The sequence below is a fragment of the Cottoperca gobio genome, chromosome 2, assembly GCF_900634415.1.
Source record: "Cottoperca gobio chromosome 2, fCotGob3.1, whole genome shotgun sequence".
Classification (NCBI taxonomy): Eukaryota; Metazoa; Chordata; class Actinopteri; order Perciformes; family Bovichtidae; genus Cottoperca; species Cottoperca gobio.
Window position 1 is genome coordinate 9,782,724 of NC_041356.1, and position 26,130 is coordinate 9,808,853.

A 26,130-nucleotide genomic window follows, 5' to 3' on the forward strand; every position below is an offset into this window, starting at 1 on the left:
TTCGCCCCTACAGGTATCCGTATCTATCATTCCACCGTGCGCTTATGCTGCCCAGCGATCACACTGTGATGGCTGTGGCCGTTTCCGCTGCAAAGCTGGAGTGGATGTGCTGTACGAGCGTGTCATTGAGCATCTGGGCTCGGCTCATTTCAGAGCCCCGGGCCAAAAAGCAGCCAAGAATAGCACCAACTAGTGAGAAATACTGAGTTTTGATTTGAGTCAAACAGAGCCCTTACGAGACGGTTTCGGAGACAGGCCTTTCTCCGTGGTGTGAATCCCACCCCTATCATCTCCACACATCCTGCAACCTGACAACCTCTGCCGCCATCACACCTGCTCAGGTGGGAGAACCTCTGCTTTGCCTTGCTGATAATTAGCCGATGCGCCTGATAATGAATCTTTCCGCCGGGCCTGCCGACCCTGTTCTGATCTGGGGGGTCCTCATTACTGACGGCTTGGCTTCGCCGGCTTCCTTCCACCGAGTTTAATTAGTGCACAAACTTCTCGGCTGTCTGAAGCGGCCCGTTAGCTTGCTTTAAAGTCCAGCATCAGAGCTGTCCTCTCTGGGTAATTGGGAGCAGATGCTTGGCGGGTAAAGCAATAAAAATACCCCAAAGGCGTTTGGCAGCTCCGTCGCCAGGCGGACTGGCAAGAAGGCAGGGGCCGCAATGCTCGTCAGAGTGACATAGATGTGTGAATCTATCACACCATTGCACCCCTCCTGATGATCCAAAAAAAGAAAGAACGCGGTTTTTCTTTCTGAAGTAAAAAGTGTGTCTGGCTTTAAAAACCAATAGGAGAGGAAATGAGACTGGGCCGGCAGTATCGGCTTTAAGGTGGGTGAGTGGGCGGGGGGGGGGGGGGCTTTGTAATGAAAGGAGGTCCAGTGTTAGGCTAAACTGAGCAGAAATCCAATCAGCAAACAATGCCAAGCGCAGAAAAGATCCAAGCTTGGAGGCAGGCTGAGCTCGTAGCGCGTCGATGATTGCATTCGGTGGTTATCTCCGGTCTTCGTTAACCTTGGGGCGACGCTCCTCATGGCTGAGGGCGTCGGGCTAATTGAGAGGAATGCCAGCTCTTGAGCATGGCAGATGATTGGAGAGGGATACTATATTTGGGGGAAATGTTTACTCAACTACAAACATAGGACATGGAGGAACTGCTTGTGGAGATGTGGAACAGGAAATGTAGTCTCCACACCGGTTACTCTGATCCTGACCGTCCTCATACCGTGTGCATCAAGCCACCTTCCCACATTGCTTATTTCTCTCTCATTAAAAAAAGAGAAAGAACATCACTTCAAACTGAGAGCTGACTGAGTTTCCATAGCAACAACATCACAGAGATGCTATTTTAGTGCGGTGTGTAACTTTGAGATAAGGTGTAATCACGCCAGGCTGGACGCAACTAAATAATACCTCAGTTATAACTCCCTACTTTGTCTAAGTGCTTCACTGGCGACCATTAGGCTCTGTTACCATGGCAATGCTTTCCCATGAGATCTCACGGAGCGGTCGGCCAAACGCTCTGAACATGAAGCTGTACCATCAATTCACCGTTTACTGAAACATTCAAATATCAATAACAATAGCATCCTTTCACCAATGTTTAAGCCAATAGATCCTTTAGAAGCTCAACCACCATCCATAGAGATGGCAATATGGCGCTAATGATGCGGTGGCGTCCGTTTTCTCCCAGTGTGTGTGGTTATGTAAAAGCTACAAGGGGGGGTAAGCTCTACTTGAAATACTTTTAACATAAAACATTTTTGGCTCCTTTTGTTGTCGGGTGCAGATGTGAGGTGAGTCACAAGCACGTCTCACTGTGGCGAGAATCACGCAAAGCAAAAGTTATTTCTCCTTCCTGTTGGAAAAGATAACACAGAGAGCGCGGGGCGGTTTAATACCTGATGCTGCAGCAGTGAAAGCAGCATCGAGGTATTAAACTACTAAGATGTTGGATGATAAGGCCGAAACACCAACAATGTGTTCGACCACCACGGCTTGTAATAATCTTTTGTTGTAGAGCATCTTTGGTGGGATTCAGAAGGACATGGGTTAAAACAAGATATACTGTCGCTCCACCTGGTCTCCCATTACCTTGGCAATAGCAGTTTGCTTGTACATCTTTGTGACCAGGCCCATGACCTGAGTGAAGGGGTTGTTGTCCGTGGCGACGGCCCCCGACCCCAGTCCCTTCATCAGTCTCTCCCACTCGGCGACGCTGGCTGAGGCCTCCTGCAAGCAAGCGGAGCGCAGAGACAGTGAGGCTGCGTCCTTTATTTCTCTCTGCCTCTCGTTCTCTACTGTTTTTGAGATATAAAGGGCAAAACAATTAATGGTGCTGCTGGGTGTCCTACTTTCCCTGGAAGAGAAAGGGGGAGAAAAAAGAGAGAGAGATGGAGAATTCCCAAGGATGCCACCCCCTCCGACTGGGCTGCTGCGTTAGGTGGGTCATGAGCATCGCCCAATTATAGCCGCCTTGTGACAAGCCGGGGTCGAAGATGGAGAAGCAGCCGGGCCGGTACAATAAATCAAAGACGCCTCGCGTGCTCTCAAGGTGATTGGCGAGAAGTATTTAAGGCGGGAGCGGAGAGCGGAGAGGATCGCAGTGGGAGAAGCTGCCGGTGAAGAGCAGCATATGCTCATAAACAAGACACGCAGCGAGGCTGTGCATTTGTTGTCGGCTTATCGGTTAGCCCTGTATATCATAAAAACAAATAAGTTGGTGAATTAAGTCTACGGCAACATCTTTTCAATATTTAGTATGCATATTATGCAGACATGTGACAAGAAAAGCAGCATGTTGTATCCAAATAAATGCAAAGCTTGGGTTTAATTCAATTTTTATGCAAGAACTCCTATAATCTAAAGTGCTTCAGGGTAACCCCCCCCTGACTAACTTCAGACCACTTTGTCATTAGAGATTATTTTGTGCCTTTTGTTCAAAACTCTCAATTTCTTCTGTCTGAATTGAAGCTGCAACATCAGAAAACGTGTAAAAAATCAACAAGAATAAACACTTTCTTTAAGCGCTGAATATCAAACGATGCAAAACTGTGAACCATATGGCAAGCTGAATGAAGAGGTGGTCCGCGCGTGACCAAGCACATACACATAATGATGAGTGAGCGAGGGGGGGGGGGGGGGTCGGAGGGGAAGGAAACAGAGTGAGAAATGGAGAGAAGCCTTATTAATGCGAGCACACGCACGTATAACGGAAGCGAGTTTCACAATTGCATTTTTGCACTGTGCGATCTTGACTTGTACAATGGAAAGCTTGTGGTGAAACATAAAAGCTTTACACTATTTAATTAATTAAATAGCTTTTCAGAGGATTCAAACATTGTCAGAGTCAAGGACGGCTGAATGAATAAATAGTATCATATTGCAGGAGCTCAAAGCTGCGTCTCTCTCAGATGTTTCTCTCTGCAGCACCTTCATAAACACAACTAGGACTGTCTCTCAATGTTTATTTCTAATGAAATAATGTACATTCAAGCATTGCTTTATAATCTGCTGGGGGGGGGGGGGGGGCGGGACCTGAGTGGCTAAACACTCCGCCCTTGATGATATTCACTATACTAACACTGACAAAAGGCCAGGTCTGAAAACGTAAAGGGCAGGAGGGGCATAAAAAGTGTCTGCTGCGGAAGATAAAAGCCATCATTAGGGAGTAAAATGAGACAGCGGGAAGCGGGATGAACCGTAGAGCGGTCCTGGTACACAGTGGATACCGTCAGTTAGCAAAACTATGCTTTAGAAGACAGTTTGGAGAGATGAGTCTTTTGTGTTTTATATGGTTCATATTTTGGTGAATGTGGGAAGCACAATGGCCGGGGCTGTGGGTGACTTCACGTCTCTTATAACCTCTTGCATTTAGCTGGGAGGGGGGGAATGCCTGTCCGTTCTTATCAGTGACAAATACGTTGAAAACTCACATTTCTATGAACAAAAATAAAAACACTGAAGCGTTTCTTCTTTCCACCGAAGACAAATGATCTCCGAGCTCATTTATCGGAGGGTATTTCGCATTTTAACCGACTTGAGATAAGAGAGGCATGACATGAACTTTTCACAACTCTTCTCCACGCACGTTTGGTGGCCTCATTGTCACCGCTATGTAGAAACACTGACCATAGTTAGCCCCCCAATGAATTTGATTAGGGTAACAAAATCCCGCATCATCACTTTTCCCAACAAACTTCCTCATTGTGTCATGAAAAGGTGGCTCGGTGCGTAATTAGCGCTGAAAGAGCTCCACCAGCGTTTCACTGCTGATATAATGCGAAGTATAACAAAGTGGGATGCTTCTGAATGTGTATTGTTCTCTCGCTCCCAGTGGGAAACCAACCCCTCGTAGCATGGACACCGGTGACCCAACGCGGAGAGCGGAGGAGACACACTCACAGGCGCACAGGGCCGGGTCAAAGCCACATTAGCATTCACGTGCATGCTTCCAGTGTGGCGTGGGAGGCAGAAACCGTAACTTTGTGGAAGCTAAAAGAGATGCAAACACCTACACACAAAACATGACATTTACTCTACAAATAGCCCGGTATCCTCTTTACGACGGTGGAGAGGGAACACGCACACACACAGAGACCTCGGTGGATCTCTGCGTCGGCTTAAGGGGAGTTTTAATCTTAAAGCAGCAAAAGGAAGTTGTTCACGCTGTTGGATCGAAATAGAAACAACACCAATCATGTCGTTTCCCTTTGTGACTACCCAGTTTTGACATATTGTTGTTTTTGATGTGTTGTTCTCTAATCCTACTAAATTACCTACAAGCAATTATTTCATAAATGCAGGGTTACGTTGAAAATCCAATACACAAAGTAAAAATAAATAAATAAACACAGCTGCCAGCGACGTGTTATCTCAGCAGCAGCACACGGCGACAGAAGTGAAGAGGCAACGCTTTGACATGAAGCTAGATGGGGGGAAAGCGGTCCATGACGTAGATTTGGAGGCAGTCAAGGTGAGGTGACAGTCTTGGAAATGGACGAGAGAATATTAAAAGGTATGTTACACCGTCAGCTGTTATGAGGTATCTGTTATGTCCCTCCTGACAGAGCCTTGCATTTAGTCCCTGAGGCTTCAACAGCAGAACTGTCCAAATATGCCAACTAAGTCAGTTTTTCACATTTAAAATCCAGAGATTAGCCTGGACCTAGAATAAGATGACCCAAAAATAAATAAAAATGTATCAAACTTTTTAAATAATTTGTTAGTTTGTTGTTTTTTTCTCCTTTAGACAAAAGTTAAAGCATCAAAATATCAAACGTGACGAGTGGGAAACTCTCCGTGTATACATCATCTTTAAATCCCTCCCTGTGTGCTGAGAAATATTCAAACGGAAGAATTTAATTTTACCTAACAGCGTGAATCTGTGGCATCTCCATTAATCGAGATGCAACACTGGACTGGATATTTATCCATAATGCTTTCGCATGTATGAAAATGTTGGAGCTGAAGCGATTAATCATTTAGTCAATCAACAGAAAATTATTCTGGAACTATTTTGATAGTTAATTAATCGTTTATCATTTTCCAAGCCAGACATTTGATAATGTCACCTTGGGCTCTGGGAAATTACGATGGGCATCTTATTATGATCTGACATTCTGCACGCACTATTATTTATCAATTAATGATTAGTCTATAATGAAAACAATTGTTAGTTGCAGCCCTAGAAAATGGGCCACATGTTGTCATATATGTCCAACCTTTGCAGCCTCCTTAGGCAGGTCGAAGGGGATACGCTGGCGGATTTTGGGGGGCAGCTGACTGAGCACCTCAGCTTTAAGACGACGGATCATGATCTCACTCAGCCGCTGGTGCAGCTCCTGCAGGTTGGACGCCCCGCGACAGTCCCACTGCCTGCGAGCCCCAAAGTACCTGTCAGAGGGTGAAAGAAGAGGCGAGGCTGTGGCTGCTGATGCATTTGCTTTTTAAAAAAGCGAGAGAAACTTTCTAACAAAACATACTTATTTACGGCAATGCCCTGAAGAAATAGTTAAACACATTTAAACATTCCCACCTGGGAGCTGCCCGGCACTACAACAGCCCTCCATCACTTACTGCTGAGCAGCTCTACTGGAGCAGTCAGGGATCACTTTTTTTGCTTAAGGGCACTTTGCAGAGCAGCAAACTATTTTGTCTAATGGCCACAGCAGCAGGTTTATCCTAAAACTCGCCGGCAACTTTCACAATTTATCTGCCAAACTAATTTTTAGAATAGAACTGGGCCTCCACACAAAGGCTGGTTATTTGCCATATTGGCTGGAAGTGTGCACAAACTTAACAAGCCAAAATGTGCCGTTTCACACTTTGGTATTTAAAGTGCTAGTTGCTGAGGGAAGAGGAACTGATTCACTCCTTCTAAAAAATGTCTCTGTCTGATGTAGGGATTTGAACCAGCACTTTTCCAGCTGTGAGGCCGCTTTTCTGTCTCCCGAGCCATTTCCCACAATAACTTCAGTATTATGAAGGGAAGAGGAAGACTTTGCTCATATGACAGTGCCTTGTGCTCTTCTGTGTGTTTAATCTTCTGTGTGTGTGGCTCAGAACGGCATTCCCCAGCCACAATAAGTGCTATTATATACAAAGTGTTATCATTAATGGCGGCGGGCCCATCCCGACCGAAGTGCCGACTTTGAAGGACATCCAAAACAATGCATTTGATGTGTTTGTTCACACATGTAACTGATCATCACTGGCAACTGCCAGCCAGTTGGCATTTAACTGTTGGCTTCAGTTGTGATCTGGCTCTGACAACAAACCCTCAACTCCGCAGCACCGCCACGCCAGACTCAGGTACAGCCCACCTTATCCCAGCAGACACTTGAAAAGAGTGAGGATTTAATGGTAGCAGAGATCTATTTAAACTCTGCTGATTCCACTTAACTAAGAATTAAGATTATATAAATAAGAGGATCATTTAGGAAATATACTTTATTGGTGAGAGTTTGATAAAAAGATTGATGCCTAAATTTGTTTTATAGCAGAATCTAAATTAAGTGACATATATAACACACATAGTAGCATTAAATACACTGCATATCCGCCTGTGTGTGTGTTAAAGACTCACCTGTAATGGCCATTGCAGTATTTCTTGGCAAAGTCAGTCCAGGTTCCGAGCCTCTTGGGGTAGAGAGCATCAATCTGCATGAAAAGCTGTGAAATACAGAGACAGGAAAATTACTTAACAGGTACTCTGTACTAAATACACATTACAGGGTGTGTATACGTGTGAGTGTGTGTAAGGGAAAGAGAGACTCGGAACAAACGGGAGAATGTGTGTAATATACAACCTTAGAAAGACGGAATAACACATTCTTCCAATGGAAAGTTGAAATAGTGAGCAAAAATAAATCGCTCTGGTGTGAACAGTATCTTGTCTATTGAGCCTCATTTGAGCTAATGCTAACACACTTTAGTTAGCAAGTCTTTAAGGCTTCAAGTGAGAAAAATAAATAGCATATTCTTCATCTTACATGTAGGAAGTTGAATTAATAAGCAATAAAACTCTTTTTTGGGGTGTTTTGCTGCTACAGTCTTACTTAGTATGCTTATGGCTGCTAATGTTAGCTAACTATGTGCATGTTGCTGTGTAACTGGCATTAGTAAACTCACTTTATCACTCATCTCTACACTATGTTTTAGCATTTAGCCGAAATAATAATAATAATAATGATAATGCTAAACTACCCATTATCATTTAGCATTATCCCCTTATTGTCCCGTAGCTTGTGATAGCTAATGCTAGCTAAATAATGCTGTTAGCTGTTAGCTTGCTAGCTTTATGACTCCTCTTTAAATTACTTTTCCTTACCTTCACACTTTAAAAATACAATACAGTATAATACATGTAACTGACCCATCCACAGTTGAATTATGAACAATATATACATTTATTTTTCTAAGTAAAATTGTCTTACTTTTGGACAGAGCTAGCAGTGTACCCGTTTACAGTATTTGTGCTAAGCTAAGCTAACTGACAAACTGTCAAAATATTGAAAAACTTTATTTTAGTATCAAATAAATTCCTTGTACAACAAACTGACATGTCATTGAGATTTCCCAGCGTTGTAACTTCTCACCTTTTAGTTTCTAAAAGCTGCAAGCAATAACTCAAAGTAGCTTTCTTTAGCTTTACAACAGACCGTACCTGTGCTCATGATTAGTCTACTGTCATGAAGTGTATCATGTGTGCAATTTATTCAAGGTCCCGCTGTCCTTAGCCTAGTTTACCAGTCTTGTGTTGTGAAACTGTGTCAGCGCCAATTAACCAGGTCAAACCGCCGCGCAGTCAGAAAATGAAACCGATTTGAAAATTAAATTAAAAAAGGGATAAAGAAAAATTGACCTACTCCTGCTACATAACTGCTGATATGGAAATTGAGTCATCAAAAGATTTTGCATCATAAATAAATACAAGCAGCTCTGCCTTCAGTGGACATAAGGCGTTTTGAAAAGAGCCTTTTTATACAGCAAGTAGGTAAAGAGTGTGTTTGCATTACAGGTTGCAAGGACGCTCCAAGAATGTGTGTGTGTGTGTGTGTGTACACACCACATCCCTGTCCATTTTCAGGATTTGCAGCAATTTCTGAAGTAATGACAGGTAATCATCAGCAAGGCGATCTGGATAAGCAGCCACAGTGAGAGCGCTGTTCTAAATTCAGCGCTTGTTCAACAGGAACTTTGCATTTTTCCCCCTCACACTGTTGATATAATAGGTGGGTGGAATGAGGGCACATCATGAACGGTGCAGCATGCCCTGAGCTGTGTGCTAACTTGATGTCAGAGCCACAGTGAGTAATGATGGCAGAGAGGAGACTGGCACAGAGGCAGGGACAGGGCTTATCAGGTTTATGCTGCGGATGATAAAATGTTATATTCAGTTTCAGATTCTAGTGGCAGAAGAGAGGGGGAGAGATGATATCTAAAAACTAACGTCAACACTGCGGGCAGGCAATGGCAAAGACAGGATGGCATGTATCATACACACATATGCTTAGTATATAACACACACACACACACATGCACACACGCACGCGCGCTCTGTCTCCATGACACACCTTCTCGAGATTTCTTACAAGTACCAACTTCGTTCTATTTTTGAATTAATTAGCTGCCTGAATCTCATCAGGTAATTATCATGATCGAGTCGAGGTAATAATTAAGTTTTCCTCGCAGCAGTTAGATGACAGAGGGATGTGAGTCTCAAAAAGATACTTAAAAGTAGTCAACACATAACATATGATGTCAGACTAGTTAGTTGGTTATCAGCTCACTGTTAAAAATGTGTTTTTAACCAAAAAATGCATTAAAACAGGGACATAATCTGTAAAAATGTGACCAAATCACACCCCATGTAGCTTTACATCGGCTCCCAGTCGGTTTCACACTTTTTATATTTTACCAATTATTTTTAAGGCTCTTTATGTTTTTTTGAGTGTGACTTTAGATTATTTCAAGTGGCAATAGACTACATGTTGTGCTTTAATTATCATGATGCAGAAAATGTTCATTACACAATGTAATGGCGCGTTTTCCCTTTCACAATAAAAGCCCGAGACTAAACTAAACTACTTAATTTCCAAAAATGTATATATTATATTGTTTATTGAATATTTATTTTATAGACAAATACTTAAGATTTTAAACCTATTGTAAGGGACTTTAACTACTACCGCCTTCTTGCCTCTGCTTCGTGTTGGTCTGCAAACATTCTGCATACATAACGTTGTATTATTTTCAAAATACAACGCAGGCAAAATAGAAAAAACAACAAAAAAGCAGGTTATGAATAATTACGGCCTCATAAAGGCCGAGCTTCTCTTAAAGATAACGAGAATTATTCTCCAAATCATATGCATAATTTGTAAATAATACATTATCCTGACCTATAGCCATCACATGGATCTTATTAGCAACACAATAACACTGTGAAAGCCTAAAGTAAATGTGCTCCTGAGGCTGGCGAGCATGACTAAAGGGAAAGTAGCCCTCAAAGCTGTATCATTAGAGTACAGTGGACATACAGTACATCTTACTGATACTGCATTGTCTCTTCACATTGAGACTGTGAAAAGATTTCCTATTCACAAAGTCCACTTCATCTTCCGCAGCTGCAGTGATGGAATACGCCTGCAATCTACTGCTTCGCTATATCATATATAAAAATGATATAATAAATCATTATGGAGAGGGGAATGGCTCCGCCGCTCTCCAAACACTGTTGTCCTGTGAACAACTCGTCTTATTGTCTCTAAATTCAATAGCCCCCCCCCCCCCTGTGCGCTTCTTTTTATTACTTGTCTCATTTATTGCAGTGCAGTGTCTGTTCATACCAGGCTTTGTAAATCAAGTTTTTGCAACAAAGGTTATTGAAATAAGTCCACGGGATCCTCGAGGATAAGTGATGCCGGAGAGAGTTAATTGGCTTTTTGAATGTTGGATCGGAGTATAACCTGCTCGGGTGCAAGTTACCATGGCGATCTACCTGCGCTGTATTGTGTGAGAAACCAAAAGCTGAGCCGTGAGCTCTGCGGCCTCCTGATGTTTCTTCATGAGTGTGGGCGCAGAAATCCTTTTGAAGCACATGTATGTATTTTTAGAATCTGTTGAATGTGATTTCTTTCCACTGTTTCAGATTCATTAACAACTCACAGAACGGTTCATGTCGTCAGGACAGCTCACTCCACTTAAATGTGTATTCTTTCCCATAATAGGTATTTCCCTTTTGGGGTAGCAGTCACTTTCCATTTAATCAGATTTTATTACCTCCTCAGGCCGACCCAGCGCCGGGGTACCGGTGAGCAGGATGGCTCGCTTGGCGCTCTGAATAAGAGGCGCCAGGATCTTCGTCCGCGCTGCGTTCCTAGATTTGAGGTAATGTGACTCGTCCACCACGACCACAGCGAACCGCTGCCTGCTCAGAGCCTCCACCAGGGGGCGTGCATCTGTGGTGAGCAGGCCGTAACCCAGCACCGTCACCTTGCTGCTGCTGATGCCCCTGCAGACACACACACACACACACACACACACACACACACACACACACACACACACACACACACACACACACACACACACACACACACACACACACACACACACACACACACACTTTATATCATCTTCTATATGTTTACAGGGCATTATAGGGAGATATATACTTAGATTTGTTTTAAAGGCTCAGTAAACAGCATGGCACTGTAGAGGGACTATTTTCAGCTGCGGATGAATACGCATTTGGAATAGAGTCAAAACAAACTACAGTTCCCAGGATCTAATGAAGAAACATGTCCGCCAGTGCAACTGATGTGAAGCTCTACGGCCCAGAGGCGTTAATACACACGATACTTGGTATAGAATATGGCCAGCCTCATCCTTTACACTGCTTCTGTACTTCTTACAGTAATCACCTTTCACATTGACAAATGTGTGTTAATACCTAGAACTAAATACAAACTCAACATCTGTTCAAATGTTCTAGTGTTTACTGAATTGGCATCTGAGTCCTCAAGGTAAAGCAAACCCGCCTGTTTAAAAAGGGTGTGTGGACTTGATAAATGTCGAGGCGCACACACGGGACACTGCCAGGCACAAACTAGGGACGCAGGGCGTTTCATACATCTCTTCTCTCGCGCTTAACAAATCCATTCCTGGGCTGTATTGGAATTTCCACTTTAGGCGCAGCCTTAACGCAAACACGCAGATAAACAAACAAACACAGCCGCATGAAACTCAATAAGGATCTCTGAAAACTCTCCAGCATCTGTCAGCGTCTAATTCTTTGTCTTCGCCACACACATTTCTCCGAGCTGAAATAAACCTGAGGAGCCATTCATGTTCTACAAAAGAACAAGCGAGTCAAAAACACCGAGAGGAGGCGCTGCATCATTTCTTTCCTTGCCTCCCCGTTTCAGTCATTAACACATCCCAGTTCAAGGACACGTTTTCCCCCAGAAGGCTTTCACAACCTCTTTGCGCCTCATCTGTGATGCGAGGTGGAGAGGGGGTTCTTTCCCTCCGAGTCACACATAAAGTTTGTTTCATTCAAAAATAAGTAAGAGAAAGTTGATGATAAAAGCATTTGTATACATCGTGCAAACCTGAATCAATATAAACAGCTGTGAATTTGAGCCACATTTCTCCACCACAGCAGTTTTTAACAAAACATTTCCAGCTCTTGTACAATATTGCAGACGCTGCGTTGACATGATTTGTCTGTCAGCGCTGTCAAACATCAGCCCCTGCTGACTCGTGACACCGAGGGACGCTTTGAGATTAAATTGTCAGCCGCAATTTCTCTGTCTATCACACGGCCGCACTTTTACACCAAGTGTGACCAAGCGTGTTCACGTATTTATTATTCCGGCTCTTTAGGTGAATCATTACCGCTTGCAGGTGTAGAAGCAGGAGGACACAACTCCCATTCAGATAATGGCTGCAACCTTTCACGTTCATAATCCCGTGTACGATAATGCACAGAACTTTACGTAGATATCCTGAGCATATTTATGAGCTATTGTGGGTCTTAATTTGCTAAATATGTTCCCATCTGCTCCATAACATGGAGAATTTTGCCCTGAATTAATCAAATACATCTATTCTTATTTGTCTACATAATAACATTTTTGCAAAAACTTGTTCTACCTTTGGGAGGAATTATTTTTAAAATTATTTTTATACGGTTTTCTAACTTTTGCTGTTTATATTAGTTTTCTAATATAATTAGTTTTTTTTTCTTTTATGTCGTCGATGGAAAGCAGTTCATTTTCTCAGTTTAAAATGTGCTATAATTATTAATAATAATTATTATTGTTGGTTAGATTGCTGAAGAACAAATGCAAAGGCGTCGTCTTTAATGTACATAACATAAAAAGTAACGGGGGACAGAATGTGAACGGAAATCATTTTTAATAATATGATACGATGACGATGTGACCTTTAACTAAAAGCAGTAATAAATGCAGTTAACCACGACGGGTGGATCTCAAAAGTATGAAACTCAGCATATTTCCCTCAGGGTTTGACTTTTTGGCTTTAATAAACAGTGACTTTATCAGTTTGCCAATATTAGCCTTTCATTAAAAAAACAGTGTCACCCACAGCTGATGTGAAGATGTTATGATTCCTCAAAACCGTACATGCATGTGTTATTGTAAAGTCTAATTGAACAATAATTACTGTACTTTTCGATCCATGTTCACCAGCCGGTGAGCACAGTGAAGCATTTAGCAGCTAATGAGCCACATATTTCTCTCAGGAGTTGGTGGAGACCCAAACCGAGCGAAAAAGAGTGAAGATTAGACGTACACTCATCAGGGGGTCAGAAACAACACTCCGAATGAACTGCTTCATCTCTGCTCGATGTGTGGAACACTGTTTTCTAAAAGGTTTGTCATAAATACGTGAGTAATAATATGTTGCCGTCGTTGTTATGGCTCGTTTCCACTGGCACCAAGAGGCCAAACAACCATTTAATGCAGATTTAACTGCATGTTATTACAGATTACGTACTACAGGTGTAACAATGCATTGATCGGTGATCCAATGCAATCGATGCAAAGTGAAAACATTGAATAGCATCAAAAAAAAGAGGTTTAAAAATCATTTAAAAGTAGTCGGAGGAGCCCAGGAATAAAATCGTCAAATCATATTTTAGTTGCTTTTTGTGCTCGTGTTAAATGGGCATATCTGGGCTCCTGAATTAATTCAAATTGAATCATATTGTGGCAGACTTTGTGATATCGACAAATATCGTATCCTGTGGTGGTGAACCTTGTGATTCACACCGCAGTGACCTACATGGTGTGGCTCTTGTTCTCCACCAGGTTGATGTCTCCAGGCAGCAGCTCGGGGATCCATCTCTCCAGCTCCTCGATCCAGGGATACTTCAGGGACGAGGGCACCACCACCAGCAGGGGCCACTCCCGCCTGTAGGCGTACGCCACCGCGATGGCCTGCACCGTCTTCCCAAGACCCATCTGGACCGACCAAATCAACACCCGGCGAAGGGGGAGAAAAACAAGTCAATTGCACAGCGACTCTGCAGTAAATTGCATATGACGGCCGAGCTGATGTGAGGCCCAAGAGTAATAAGGTCTCAGAATGATTCTTGTGTCAAAAGCGATTAGGCACACGGGAGTGCTGCACAGGGCTGACAAATTAATTTGGAAGGCATGCAGCAAAAGTCCCAGGTTCATTTTTTTTTTTGGGGGGGGGAGGGAATAGGCTTCATGAGCCAGCGATGTAGGTGCTTACCTCATCAGCGATCATGCATCTGTGAAACAAGAGAAAAGAGAAAACTTTATCAGAGCTGCCCTGGTTGTTATAAAAAGACAAAGTTTATAGCTTACATATAAAAAAACAGCCGCCGCAGCATCGTTCTTCAGAGAAGCTTTTATTGTTTCCCTTGTCCACACATTCCTGGCTTATCCAAGTGTCCCAGAAACACTTCCTGTCACAAGCAGACTTCTCAAACCTCCCTGGCCGCAGACAACACACACACAAAGTCGCCTCACACTCGGCTGCTCTCGGACATATTATAAATCTGTCACTTTTAATTTAAACCTGCACAGGGGTTGTTGCTATTCAATATTTATGTTGTTGTTCCTATTGAATATTTCTGCGTCTTTGGGGAGATCTCACTATGCACGGGTTCATCCGGTTCTCTTTGTATCTCAAAGGAGGTGTCACACAAAAGTGTACTTTTTTTATTATCAATTAATCTGCCGATTATTCGATAAATCATTTAGTCTATAAAAAAATGTGCCTCCAAGTTCCAGAGTTCCTCTGACCGAATCAATCTTTGTTAATGCTGATTTCACATTTTAAAAAAAGGAAGATTTTCCTGCAATCTGAACGTGAAACTAGGACAAAGGTAACAGCTCACCTGGCTGTGTCTGATATGGTACTTTGGCAACCAAATAACAGCCGACTAGTTCCTCCTTTACACCGTACAAGATAAAGGAACAATGAAAGCGTGACACATTTCTTCGCTGAAGTTGTCCCTGTGGAAAAAGCAGAGATTGATCAACCTCTGGTTCTCTCTGCCCAGTGGATTCGGGCCTATTGTCATGACCTTGCTTATTCATAAACGCTTCCAACACCATGTCAGAGCAAACAGTGCGAGCGAGCAGCTCTGAATACCTCAGACACAGCCTCTCATTATTCTTCTTCCTCCTCCCTCTCCCCCCATCTCCGCCCCATTTCTCTCTTTCAGCTGAGGAACATGATTAATGTGCACCTTGCCACTGGTGGTTTTTCTAATTGCCAGCACACCGGCCCAGTCAGCGCAATGTGCACACACACACACACACACACACACACACAGGACAGTATGTGTGTAATGCACACAAAAGATATGCAAAAAAGCAAAAAATACACATCTCACACACACTCGTGAAACACATGTAAACGTACACACACACACACACACACATATATATGTGATTGCGCATACACCCACACACACACACACACACTCACAAACTGGGGAGGGAGTGCGGCTAGGGGCAGGTGCTTGCCATTTCCCAACACATTAATCATCCTCCTTTAAATAACCTGAGTGTCGTCTTGACGGTTTGAGACTGCGAGGATGCTGCAGTGCTGTTGCCTGACGACGGCACGCTCCCCGCCGCCCCATCTTTCTAATGTTATCTCTGAAACCCACAAGCCCCAAAGTGTCAGGAAATGGGCTCCCCCCCCCCCCTACCTTCCGAGCGGGCTGGGATGATTTGATGGGTTTGACCTCTGCACAGTGATGTGTTGTGTGGCCCGGTGCCTCACCCCAATCTTCCAGGTTCTCTTCTGAGGACTGGACCTGAAGTGTCGTGGTCAGTGAGAGACTCCAATGGTTTTACAGGGCGCCGTGCTCACACACAGTTATGGGTTCAGAGTGCAGTTTCGTTGTATATGGCGAATGAACTTAAAGTAAAAGAAAGTAGCATTTAGCGGAAAAGGTTTTTTTTCCGACTAGCAGGAGACGGGGGATGCTTCAATAGTGTGTGTGACTTTAAAAGGAGAACTTTAAACCCTGGTGATATGGGGCAAGCCACAACTAGTGTTCTGCTTATATGTTCCTTTTTTACTAACTCAAAGAGAAAGTTTACCCTATGACTGAAAATACATATTTGTCCTGCTGCCTGTAGTGTTATTTATCCGTCTAGATCGTTGTGGTGCGAGTGTTAAGGAACGTAAAGGAACTACATGCCGCTTTGCTTGTGGTCAAAAGCGTCAAAAAGTACATTTGAAAACAACTCAACAGCTTCACATAATCGTCGATATTTCCTTTTGCAATGTTTAATCATAATCCATTAAGATGTTCATAGAGATATATGAATGTTTGTCTCTAATGATGAACGTGTTTTGTTACAATACTCGTTAAAAGTGTTCCCCCACGAGCATCATTCTTCTCTCTGACACACAAACTGACCCAGCGGGCTGCAACGTGTATTTATCGTGTGCAGCCTGAGCCTCTAAAAACCTCTAATACTCCAAATAATGGAAAGTCGGCTATTAAAGCTACGGGTTACTGATCGTGACTAAGATTACATCTTTCATGCTGCATAGAAGAACGCATCATCTGCCGTCTCCATAACACAAACATACAACACTCCTTACATTAACACCTAAAGCAACGTCTAATGTTAAATAGGAGGACATAGCATTCAGAGCGTTCTTCTCACTGGTTTATTATGGGACTCTGGTAATAAGATGAATCGTGCTCCCAGTACTGCAAATGTGTAGCAGTGCACTGCTGAATAGCCCACATGCTTTTATGGAAGCACTCTGTGTACAGAGCGTCTCTTTGTCTCTATATTATGACCTGTACTTATGGACGACTACAGATGTGGTATAAATAAATCAACTCGTATGTGCACAGAGAACAAAGTCCATCTCTGGAAAGGACTTCCCTCAGTAATTTGACCATCAAAGGGAGAGACAACACAGTCTGCTTATTGATCTCCTCTCACATCCGCAGAGCAGGCCTTATTCAATAAAAGCACAGGCAGTCACTAACAATAAGATTTTGGACAAATCAGAGCAGAGCGGACATACAGTGCGTCACGTGGCTCGCTTCAAGCAGTTAACACCTTAATGGAAGCGAACAAGAGGTCTTAATGGATGACCTTTTACTCCAAATTGATGTTTTGTCCCATTTCCCAGTCCTGCATTATACAGATGCAACCTGCGTTTGTTTTAGAAACGCTGAATGTATACTCAAATGGCACACTTTTGCCTAACTTTCCAAACAATACAATCAACCACATCTCAAGGGTTTTTATTGTCATGCTGTGCCACAACTTCCACACATTATCCCTCATCTCTCTCATAAAACTCGCTCACCCTCCTACACAGACCGATACAGCGGGCCCCATAAGTATTTGAATTGCGACAACATTTGATGGTTTGGTTCGATGCTCTTGATGATGTGAAAAGACACAACGACTATGAGATTTAAAAAGGAGAAATCTGCCCACGGATCCTCCCACACTGTTAGATATCCAACATCAATCTCTGCAGTTCACTTCATTTCAGGAGTTATTTCATAACGAAGGGCTGTCTGTCAGTCTGCCGTGTCTAGTTCCACTTCAGGTAGTGATATCCGACATTTCCAAGAATTGTTACACTCCTTCTGAAGCCTGAAGCTACTTTGTTTCTGGTCTCTGTTTAGTATCAGTGGGGGGGGGGGGGGGGGGAGAGACACTGCTGCTTTAATGCAAGTCCCTTTTCAGGGAGATTGAATGAACAAATAAAGAACAGCAGGGTGCCTCAGATACATAGAAAAGATCCAGATTAGTGTCAATAAAAAGACCATTTTTAGCTTGTGATCATTTTTACCATCTGTCTGTGTGAGTACACATCGTTGCTAACCTCTTAGTCACTGTATTATTATCTCACATTACTACTTTTATAATGTGTAGCAGCCAGGATGTGGAGAAGATAGTTTCCTAAAATGGCTTTGTGTTTTAATGCTAATGGTGGAGACTAATGGACCCTTTTGGCAACATAAAGAGAGAAGAAATAATTGGAAACCTATTGTAGCAAATATGACATGATTGTAAGAGAAACACAAGGTTCGTGGTGATTATGGGCTCTGCTCGCTAAAGCCCGCCCACAAGCAGCGATTGTCCAATCGTAGTTTATAGCTTATTATAGCCGCCTATCATCACACAGGTTTAGGAAGATGGAGTCACGCACCTATGCTTGTGTGGCACCGGCATACAGAATAGTTATTTTATATATACCGTGATATTCAGGTAAACAAACCAGGCCCCCTCTGCCTCTACTAATGCCACTTGTGCTCGTCTCCAGAGAGAAGCGCTGCTCTTCCTTTCACATTGATGCCAATTGACTGAGGTAGCTGTCCACACGGTGCAGAGAGAGAGCCAATTGACTTCTGACCCACCCATGTAACAAAGCAGTGCCTCCCAGTGTTCCTGAATCAATATGGCCGCTCTGCATCACAGCAGCGGCGCTCAGATTGGCTCCCCCTGCGCTGACCTTCCTGAGAGCCCGAGCGTACATCGACTGGTTCGGGGAGGAAGAAGTCCTGCTCTACACAGCCAAACACTTACGGACTTAAGGGCAATGCGTGGACTTGTAATTGCTGTCAAAAGATACAACCTGGACTTTATCTGAACTTCTGATTTTAGAATATATTCACACACATTCTTGCTTCTTGCTTCTTGAGCCATCAATAATGTATTGTAGCCGGGATGGAAGTCAGAGCTCCGTAAAGCAAATCATCTACGTAAACATAACTTCATATTAAATGACGGATGAGAAACAAACGTGTTATAATAGAGATTTTGTTGAAGTGTTGCAGTCAAGCATGGACACGAACTGAACATCTTCATCACCAGAAAGTGAAAAATCGAAACATTTTCTTTACACCTTGCCTCTTTCTGTAATTGGTGTGAAGCTCCGGAATGAAGATACAAGAAGATACTTGTGTTATTCTAAAAGCTGCTCAGACAATAGATTTGAGGTGAACGCATCTTCATAGCAATAAATCAATATTTACACTCTGCAGAGGTGGAGGCTGCAAACACAGGATGGCATAATCACAGAGGGGGACTACGCCGACTTTAGGTTTACATTTAGTTGTCAAATCAATGTTTTGCCTTGTCATGTTATTACAGATTTGCAAGATGCAAGCTGACATTTAGTTTTAAAATGACATTAAAAACTGTATTCAAGAGTGTTGTTCCAATATCAAAGATGTTTCTTAACACAAAGGGATAGTTCAGGGTGTTGGTGGTAGTGGTATGAGGCTCTTATCCACAGTCAGTGTATTACCTGCAGTAGACGGCGGTCGCACGCCTTCAGTATGGAGAAGAAAACCTGAGTTATCGCACGGAGGAAAAGCAATGGACACCTAAAATAAAGGCACACTTAAAAATCAATATCAGTTCAAGTGTGCGTTATATTCAGAATATTTTTACCGCTTTACCTTGCTGTCAGACAGCCCTTTACGACGGGGGACTGAACTCATGTGTGTTTCTCTGCCATCCACTGTAGGTAATAGATCGACTATGGATAAGTACCTCATACAATCTAAATCCAAACTATAATTTTAACATAAAAAAATAATAATTAAAAACTAGACTAATTGACTAACGAACCATAAAGCTATGATTGATTACCGTCCATTCTTAGATAAAGCAAACTCCACTCCATCCCTTTGGAAAGGCATCAGGCGCTGCTGGAGCTTGTGAGGAAGGCCTGACAGTTGCTGTGACCATCTTGAATCACAGCAAGAGGTCTGTCGGCCATTATCATCCATTTCCATTGGTAAGTCTCATCAGTTTCTCAGCACTGGCTCAGTCAGCTGGCTCTGATTTTAGGCTAGAGAAGAAAAAAAACAAGAATTCACAGCATCTATTTGATATTAAAGAGTACTTTTGTTTACTATATTGATTGCTGATTTAAACATGTTTTCAGAATAATGGTAAGAATCTTTCCTCTGCTGCCTAGTAGCACTGACAGGAATAGCATTTTTAGAAGCTGGGTGACGCAGTGTAGTGGACAAAGAAAGTCTGAATTTTAGATGAGTTGGTCAAAGTTGCCTGTCTGAGCTGCCCCAAGTTACAGCAACAGCATCTTTTCTGTGTTGCCTCACCTGGTGCTGTCAACCCTCTTTATACATCCATGTGTCAACCCCACAAACTGTGTCTAAAAACAGTAACAACATCCCATAACAACAGTATAGCAAGAAGTGTCTACAGTTATATGTTGTGCATGTTTAATATTATTGTTTTAAAATGTTTGGGAACATTTATAATTATAGTAATACTACGTATTAACAACAACCACAAATTAAATTTGAAAGTCAATTTTCTACCTAAATGCGTCAAGCTAATATGTTCTGCTGTAGAAGGCAGTATCTTGCAGTTAGCTAAAGTGTTTGTAATGAGTTTAAACTTAACTTTATCTGCGATATTTTAGAGGATCTATAGAACACGTTGACAGGTTAGGAACCGACAACAACTTAGTACACACTTAAGTATGCAAAATACACATTTGGAGTTAATTATACTACCTAAATAAGTCAGGATGTAGCACATCTTTGGCTAAAGCTAGCAACATAAACCGGAAGTAAATAGACCTACCTATAGAAATAAAAGCACCGCTCGTGCTATGCATTTATTTATTTGTTCGTATATGTTGCATTTGTTTCTAGCTACCATGCGAGTAGAAAAACTAGCAAGCTAACATAAATGCGTTTTACGTTATGTGTTTAGATGCTACATTACAATGTTCTGCAATACACAGCGCTGCTAAAACGTTATGGCATCGTGACTACATACATAACATACGTATAAAAGAGTTGTGTTAGCGAAGATAAATAGAAAGAAGCCAACGTTATATTTGTTAGTGTATGCGTGGTTTGCCTACCCGGTGAGGAATGAAGTGAAGCAACTAAATGGTTTATGAAACAGCAGACTGGACTAAAATACTGAAAGGTTTCGCGGGAAACTTAAGGTTCACTCGGTTTACATCACCGGGCATCCGCACAACGTAACGTTAGTTATTACTCAATGCAACTTCCTGTTACCTTATGAACGAATGTAATCACATTCACCTAAAACTGTAAATACTTTACATTAGCGATATCTACGTGAGACAAATTGTCAGACAAAATGCGTGCATGCGCGCTGCCTTAACGCAACCAAAATAAAACGGCAACGAAAAGACGTGACATCTTTTCAACACCCTACGTGTCGAACGTGAGATCTGACGCACTCTCCCAGCCTTCTGGACTCCGCCGTCTCTCCTTCACTCCGCCACAAACACTAGCTACTTCACCCTCGGTAGAGACTACGGCTGTTCACCGATTGTTAACCAAAGCGGTAAGGCAACGTTAGATATCTGCAGTATCTTGTCCAACAGTTACCGGTTTGCGGGGGGGGGGAAACGTCCAACGGATTGTTGTAAACATGTAACACGAGCTAGTTAGCAGTAAACATCTCTCTTGCTAGTGCATGACAGCGCACGGCGCCCGGTGTTTGGCCGTTTTCAAGCGTTAGCAAGCCCCAGTGGCAGGTAATAATCGTTAGCTTAGCCCCGACACGATCCAATGCCAAATGTGGCTCATATAATGTTGCCTTGCTCTTCGGCGAAAGTACACACCTCGCAAGCAAATGCCGTCTCCAAATTGTAAGAGGCCATATTTAAATTCGGCATTCGTCCGAGAAAGCAAACAGCAGTACTTGAATTATATGGCTTAATTCAATAACTTTTAGGCCTGGTTCGTCTGTTTCTCTCCCGGTAATATGCGGCAACGAGCAGTGTGTACTAAGGTTAACGGTTAGCTATTTCAATAAACTGAGCTTTAATTGAATCGTTGCGCTGCTTGTGTAAATGTATTATTGGCCGAATTTTAGTTGTATGTATACATTATCAGATTGAAATGTCACGTGTTGTCCGGGATTTGTGGGTTTGTCGATACTAAAGAAATATTAAAATTGCCGAATTTGTAATGGAGTCTGGTGTTACGGGCTCGCTGTTGAATAAAGAGCGAAAAGTAGCATTTAAATTGCATTGCTCTAATCAAATGCATTTACTACACCTTCCTCTATGCTGTAATACAAATCTCGTGTCTTTGTGGTAGATACATGATTGGCTATGAGACATTTTCTTGATCGATAGAAGCATAGAAAAAAATGTCACACACAAATGAATAATTCCCACGTATTAACAATTGACATAAAACGTTGCGCAGTTGCCTGAAAAGTACCAGAAAACCTAGATAGATCATTTACCAAAAAAGAGCAAAGGAGGTTATTGTTGCATTTGTGACAAATAAAATGTATCAATGCTACCCACTGTCCTCTGTATCTAAGGCTTGTGGCATACAGTAATATGAATTAAATAATGTATGATGCAGTGTAGCTTTGCACACAATCAACCACAAGCTTTTTCATAGATTCTTTTTTTTCACTGTTGATTTAATGAATTTTTAAAAGCCTTTTTATATAGTAGTATAGTTTTTAACATAGTACAACTTTATTACTGTCACATAGATTATAAAAGTGGACCGTGAAACATGACTTGAACTAGATTTATTGTAGTAAAAGACTATAAATAATACATCTATTAACTCATTACTCGTGTAATAAATAACCCATACCCATTATGCACTAACCCAGACAATTATCGCCTCATATATTTGTTAGAGATGGCACTGAAAGCTTACAAGTTGCCACCACTGAGGCATCATGATAGTATCATTTTCATTAAGGTAGCAGCGGAGCCTGGTGGGTGGAGAGTGGATGCATGCTCAGTCCCTCCGGCTGCTGTTGGAGAGAGTGGAGATGATGTGTTAATCTTTGCAGGGCTGGCAAATGTGCTGGCCAGCGATATGTACATGTGTTGTGTGTGTACTTTATGGGGAATTATGAGCATAATTAGTCATTGTGTGCATGCTAAATTAGAAGTTATCCAGCAGGTTGTTACCAAGTTAGGATGATATGGTTATTACAGATAAATAATATCTGTTTTTACCTGCTGGCTGAGAGGAAGTGGCAGTCGCAGAGTGCACTGAATCACTGCTGAAATGCTCTCTTGCCGTTGTCTACACTCTGTGGCACACCCCTCCCAGGCTTAAGATAAAAGCTAATAATTGTTTGCTATAACTGTTTCACCCGCTGCTGCTCAGACTGCTGCAGCCCCAACTGTGTTGACCGTTCTTTACGCAGGTTAGGGCACATTCGGAACTGATGACATTATCAGATATTGAGGTTGAGGATGCCGTGTAATGGCTTTCACCGAAGATGTGGCCCGATGACTAAATAATTCATCGCCTTCCAGGGGGAAAATCTCTCTTTCCCATAATATTTGGTCTGGGCCATTAAATAATTCATCCGCCTATCTATAAATTGTTTGTTCAATTGGTGACCTTTTCATGGGATTAAGGAAGCACAATAATACATTCTTCAGAGACCTGGCATAACGAATGGTACAATTATGAGGCAGGATCGCATCGGATCGGTTGTCGCAGCCTGGTGTTTGGTTGCTAAGTGACAGCAGGAACTTTTCCGCCCACTGTGTTTGCTGTTAAAGTCTGAGTGACTGAAAGGACAAAAACAATCACATTATGGCAGTCTAGACTTCGGCTGTGTATAGGACCTGTGTGACTTCCTATGTCTTTGACAGCCTGTCAGGCACTTAGTGATGAAAGTGCTGCATGAAGTAAATTATTTTCAGAGCTCAATTATCTCTCATATTCACGCGATCTTCGTTGCATGTTCAGAGGAGACAGAATACTTGATCCATAATGAAATAAACAAGCCCAGTGAATTCTGGTGGATGCTATGATCCCAAATGTTTTTCCTATTAAATCCTCTAAAGTCACAAAAGGCAGATTTAGATCAAATAGAAGAGGTGAGGGGTGCGGTTTGATCATGCACAAGCAGCGTCTCTTCTTCCTTATGCAGAAGTGTTTTGTTTTCTATCTGATCCACCAATAAGACTGTCTGAGATTTGCCTAAAGCTCAATGTTTTATTTCAGTGTTTTACTCCTCTGTTTCAGTAATGGGTGGTATTTCAGGTGGTAGCTCTCTCTGAGTTTGTGGGATTAGCTGCAGTCTTATCGTCTTGTGTGAAAAGCAGGGTGCCAGCTTTAATGGGAAGGTAGCCCAGTGAACAGCTCGGCCTCTCAGCGGCCAGCGCCTCCCCATCGACTCTCCACCTGGTCTTTGAGCACCTAGCTGGCCACAGACATGTCGATCCTGTCCCCTGTCCTCTCCCTCCTCCCCGTTTGTCTTCTCTTTTTTCGCCTCCTCTGTGCTCCTTTCTGCGCCTTTTCACTCTTACCGCTCTGCCTCCCGCCCTCCTGTTTTCTCCTCTTCCTCTGGGTCTTCTTCCATCCATCCCATGTCCCTGACTGCCCTTTCCTCCTCCTACCCCCGCCTCCATCCTAAAGCAGAGTAGCTAATGAAGAGCCCCTTTTAGCCGTTGCCTTTGGTTCAGTCGGCGCTCCGTAGTGCCGGCCGGCCTCGGCTGCTGTGACTGGCTGTTAAGGCTCTGACATCACACAGGGGCCAGCTGTTGATTTGGCGCTGTCTCCAAGGCTGGCTGGCTTGATGGGTTGTGGCAGGTAGACTTGTGCTCGCACAGCACTCTCCCTCCCTCCCTCCCTCCGTCCCTCTCTCTCTCTCTCCCTCTCTCTCTCTCTCTCTGTGACACCCACTCCCTCACCCTCTCCCTTTACACTCCCCTCTCCCCGTCTTACACTCTCACTCAGTCGAGCGAGCGAACAGGAGGCAGCAGGCAGCTGCCGAGGAGCGAGCTGGGAGGCGACCCCAGCCTCCTCTCCAGCAAATTGTGCCTCCTGTACAATGGAAACTAAACGGTTGAGTAGCAGAAGGGACGGAGGGCAGAGCTGCCGGGCAGGTAGGTCCTGCAGCTTCGAGCCTCTTCGGGCATGAATCTCTCTTGTATTTTCTGATTTCATGTTCATATTTCTTGTTTACTATTATTTTATTAACATTTTCTTTGTCATGTGCCTTTTAAGGCTGTTGATTTCTTCCTAAGGTGAACGCATGTTGTGTTTAATGCTGTTTTTAAAACCAACAACATGTTAATCCATGAGAAAATCTCTTCCGCGTCAGTTTTCCTGATTCTTTTATCATTGCATGGCAGTCTTTTTCTTTGGCTTGTTAAACTAAGCGCAACATGAGATGTGGTGTGCTGTCAGTGCCGTGTTGCTCAGTGAGCTGAGCCAGAGCTTTCCAAATCTCCTCGCCAGTTTGCCAATGCAGCTTCTGCTTTTCATTACGAGGATAATTAACCAAGATCAGCCAATAAGAGGCATCGCTCTGCATTGTTCTCAACCTGGCCCAGCTCTCTCCCCTGTTTGTTCTGCAGGTGTTAACGGCAAATGGACTTTTAATGAGTCTGACTTTTTGAGTTATTCTCCTCTCATAAGGCTCTATAGATTAAAACTGCTAGACTTGCATGTTCTGTGTTTATTGTTTCTCCTCTAATAGCCTAGATTGATATTCCCTGGAAGCTCTCCTATGGGATAGGTAATGGATTACCTGCATGCTCTGCTGTGGATTTAATTTATTAATGCTTGCCTCCGCTTCTCCGCACCGGCTCACACTGCCTTATGCGACCTGGAGGCAGAGCGAAAAGCGCAATTAGAGGCTCATTTGTGCCTGTTTATGTTTTTTCAGTTAATTCAGTCTGAGCTGTTGCAAGCAGTTCCTTAAACTGACACTGCCTCAGCTGCCCCAGAAATGGAGGCAAGCAGTGTATGAAAGTGATATAATTTCATAAGCTTTACTCTAATCGTTTTCTGGTCCAATTATATCGCTCCCCTGTCAGCGCTTTCCTTGCTTTGCAATTAGCAGAAATGGCTAGAAAATGGGAGATTAGTTACTCAGTTTAGCAAAACGCTGAAATCAATTTTATTGCAGCGCCATGAGTGCACACCAGCATTAGTAACCGAATTAACAGTTTATTTGATGTCTGATTTTACCAGCCAGGGTGCAGGAAGCCGATTTATTCTAAATCCCTCTTTTTGTTGGTGTGTTTGGAAGTCAGCGATTAACGGCATTGCCGTAAAATGTTTGGCTGTGCTTGGGAGGTACAATTTTAG

At 42.9% G+C, this 26,130-nt stretch overlaps 2 protein-coding genes across 2 annotated transcripts in view; one reads left to right on the forward strand and one right to left on the reverse strand.

The window, feature by feature from the left end:
- Positions 1-20,606, reverse strand: part of zranb3 (zinc finger, RAN-binding domain containing 3) — a 58,004-nt gene extending 37,398 nt beyond the window's left edge. The window contains 8 exon segments of the mRNA XM_029451294.1: positions 2,100-2,237; positions 5,729-5,900; positions 7,093-7,178; positions 10,791-11,022; positions 13,824-14,002; positions 14,280-14,298; positions 19,670-19,871; positions 20,566-20,606. Coding sequence (XP_029307154.1) covers positions 2,100-2,237; positions 5,729-5,900; positions 7,093-7,178; positions 10,791-11,022; positions 13,824-14,002; positions 14,280-14,298; positions 19,670-19,815 — 972 coding nt within the window. The 5' untranslated portion in view covers positions 19,816-19,871; positions 20,566-20,606.
- Positions 20,607-24,764: 4,158 nt separating this feature from the next.
- r3hdm1 (R3H domain containing 1) overlaps positions 24,765-26,130 on the forward strand; it is a 33,692-nt gene continuing 32,326 nt past the window's right edge. The window contains 1 exon segment of the mRNA XM_029444581.1: positions 24,765-24,920. The gene's annotated coding sequence lies outside the window, so the exon portion shown is untranslated.